This window comes from Bombus impatiens, unplaced genomic scaffold (genome assembly GCF_000188095.3).
Source record: "Bombus impatiens unplaced genomic scaffold, BIMP_2.2 scf_0114, whole genome shotgun sequence".
Lineage (NCBI taxonomy): Eukaryota > Metazoa > Arthropoda > Insecta > Hymenoptera > Apidae > Bombus > Bombus impatiens.
Genome location: NT_176533.1, coordinates 1444558 through 1445393, shown reverse-complemented (window position 1 = coordinate 1445393; position 836 = coordinate 1444558). Strand labels below are relative to the sequence as shown.

General features: G+C 36.1%; 1 protein-coding gene across 2 annotated transcripts in view; it reads left to right on the top strand.

Annotated features, from left to right (window-relative positions):
* Positions 1-836, top strand: part of LOC100744167 (LIM/homeobox protein LMX-1.2-like) — a 14564-nt gene that overhangs the window by 11193 nt on the left and 2535 nt on the right. For both annotated transcript variants that reach the window (XM_024364930.2, XM_003486466.4), the window contains exon 4: positions 1-151. In XM_024364930.2, the coding sequence (XP_024220698.1) occupies positions 1-151 (151 nt within the window). The remainder of the gene's footprint in view (positions 152-836) is intronic.

Genomic DNA, 836 nt, shown 5'->3' with positions numbered 1-836 from the left:
GAGACGGGCCTCAGCGTGCGCGTGGTTCAAGTCTGGTTCCAGAACCAGCGGGCGAAGATGAAGAAGTTGCAGAGGAAAGCGAAAACCGAGCCTGGATCCGACAAGGAGCCGAAGGAGGAACGTCGAACGGAGAGTCCTCATAGCGATCACAGTAAGGACTTTCTTATTCTTTATTCAATCTCCTTACTAAAGCTTCTTATTCTTTTTTTGAATCGCCCTCAATTTATTCTTATCGATTTATTATCACTGAGTTTTTACTCGAGTCGCTTCTTTGTTTTTGATAAAATATCTGTCATTATTATTATTATTATTATTATTATTGTTGTTGTTGTTGTTGTTATTATTATTGTTATTATTATTGTTATTATTATTGTTATTATTATTGTTATTATTATTGTGTTAAACTTTCGTCTATCAGAAGCTTAAGTAATACACGGGTTACGAATGTTTTCGATCGAATTATTTTTTATACGATCGCATGAAAATTTGTGCACGGTGATTCAAATAAAAACAGAAAGTGATCGATAGTTTAGCGAATAGAATTATTGGCATGGATTGGATCTGACTTAACGGAGATTCAGAATCTCAAAGAATTCTGCGAGTTGCAAAAATTATATGCATCGATATCTTTCTGATTGCCTGTGGTTTTCTATATTCTACGATATACAGGGTGGTTGGTAATTGGTGGTACACGCGGAAAGGGGGTGATTCTATGCGAAAAAAGAAGTCGAAAATAGAGAATAAAAATTTTTCGTTCGAGGCTTTGTTTTCGAGAAAATCGACTTTGAATTGTCGCTCGGTACGCGTGCACTTTATCACGTCTCGTTATAACGGAT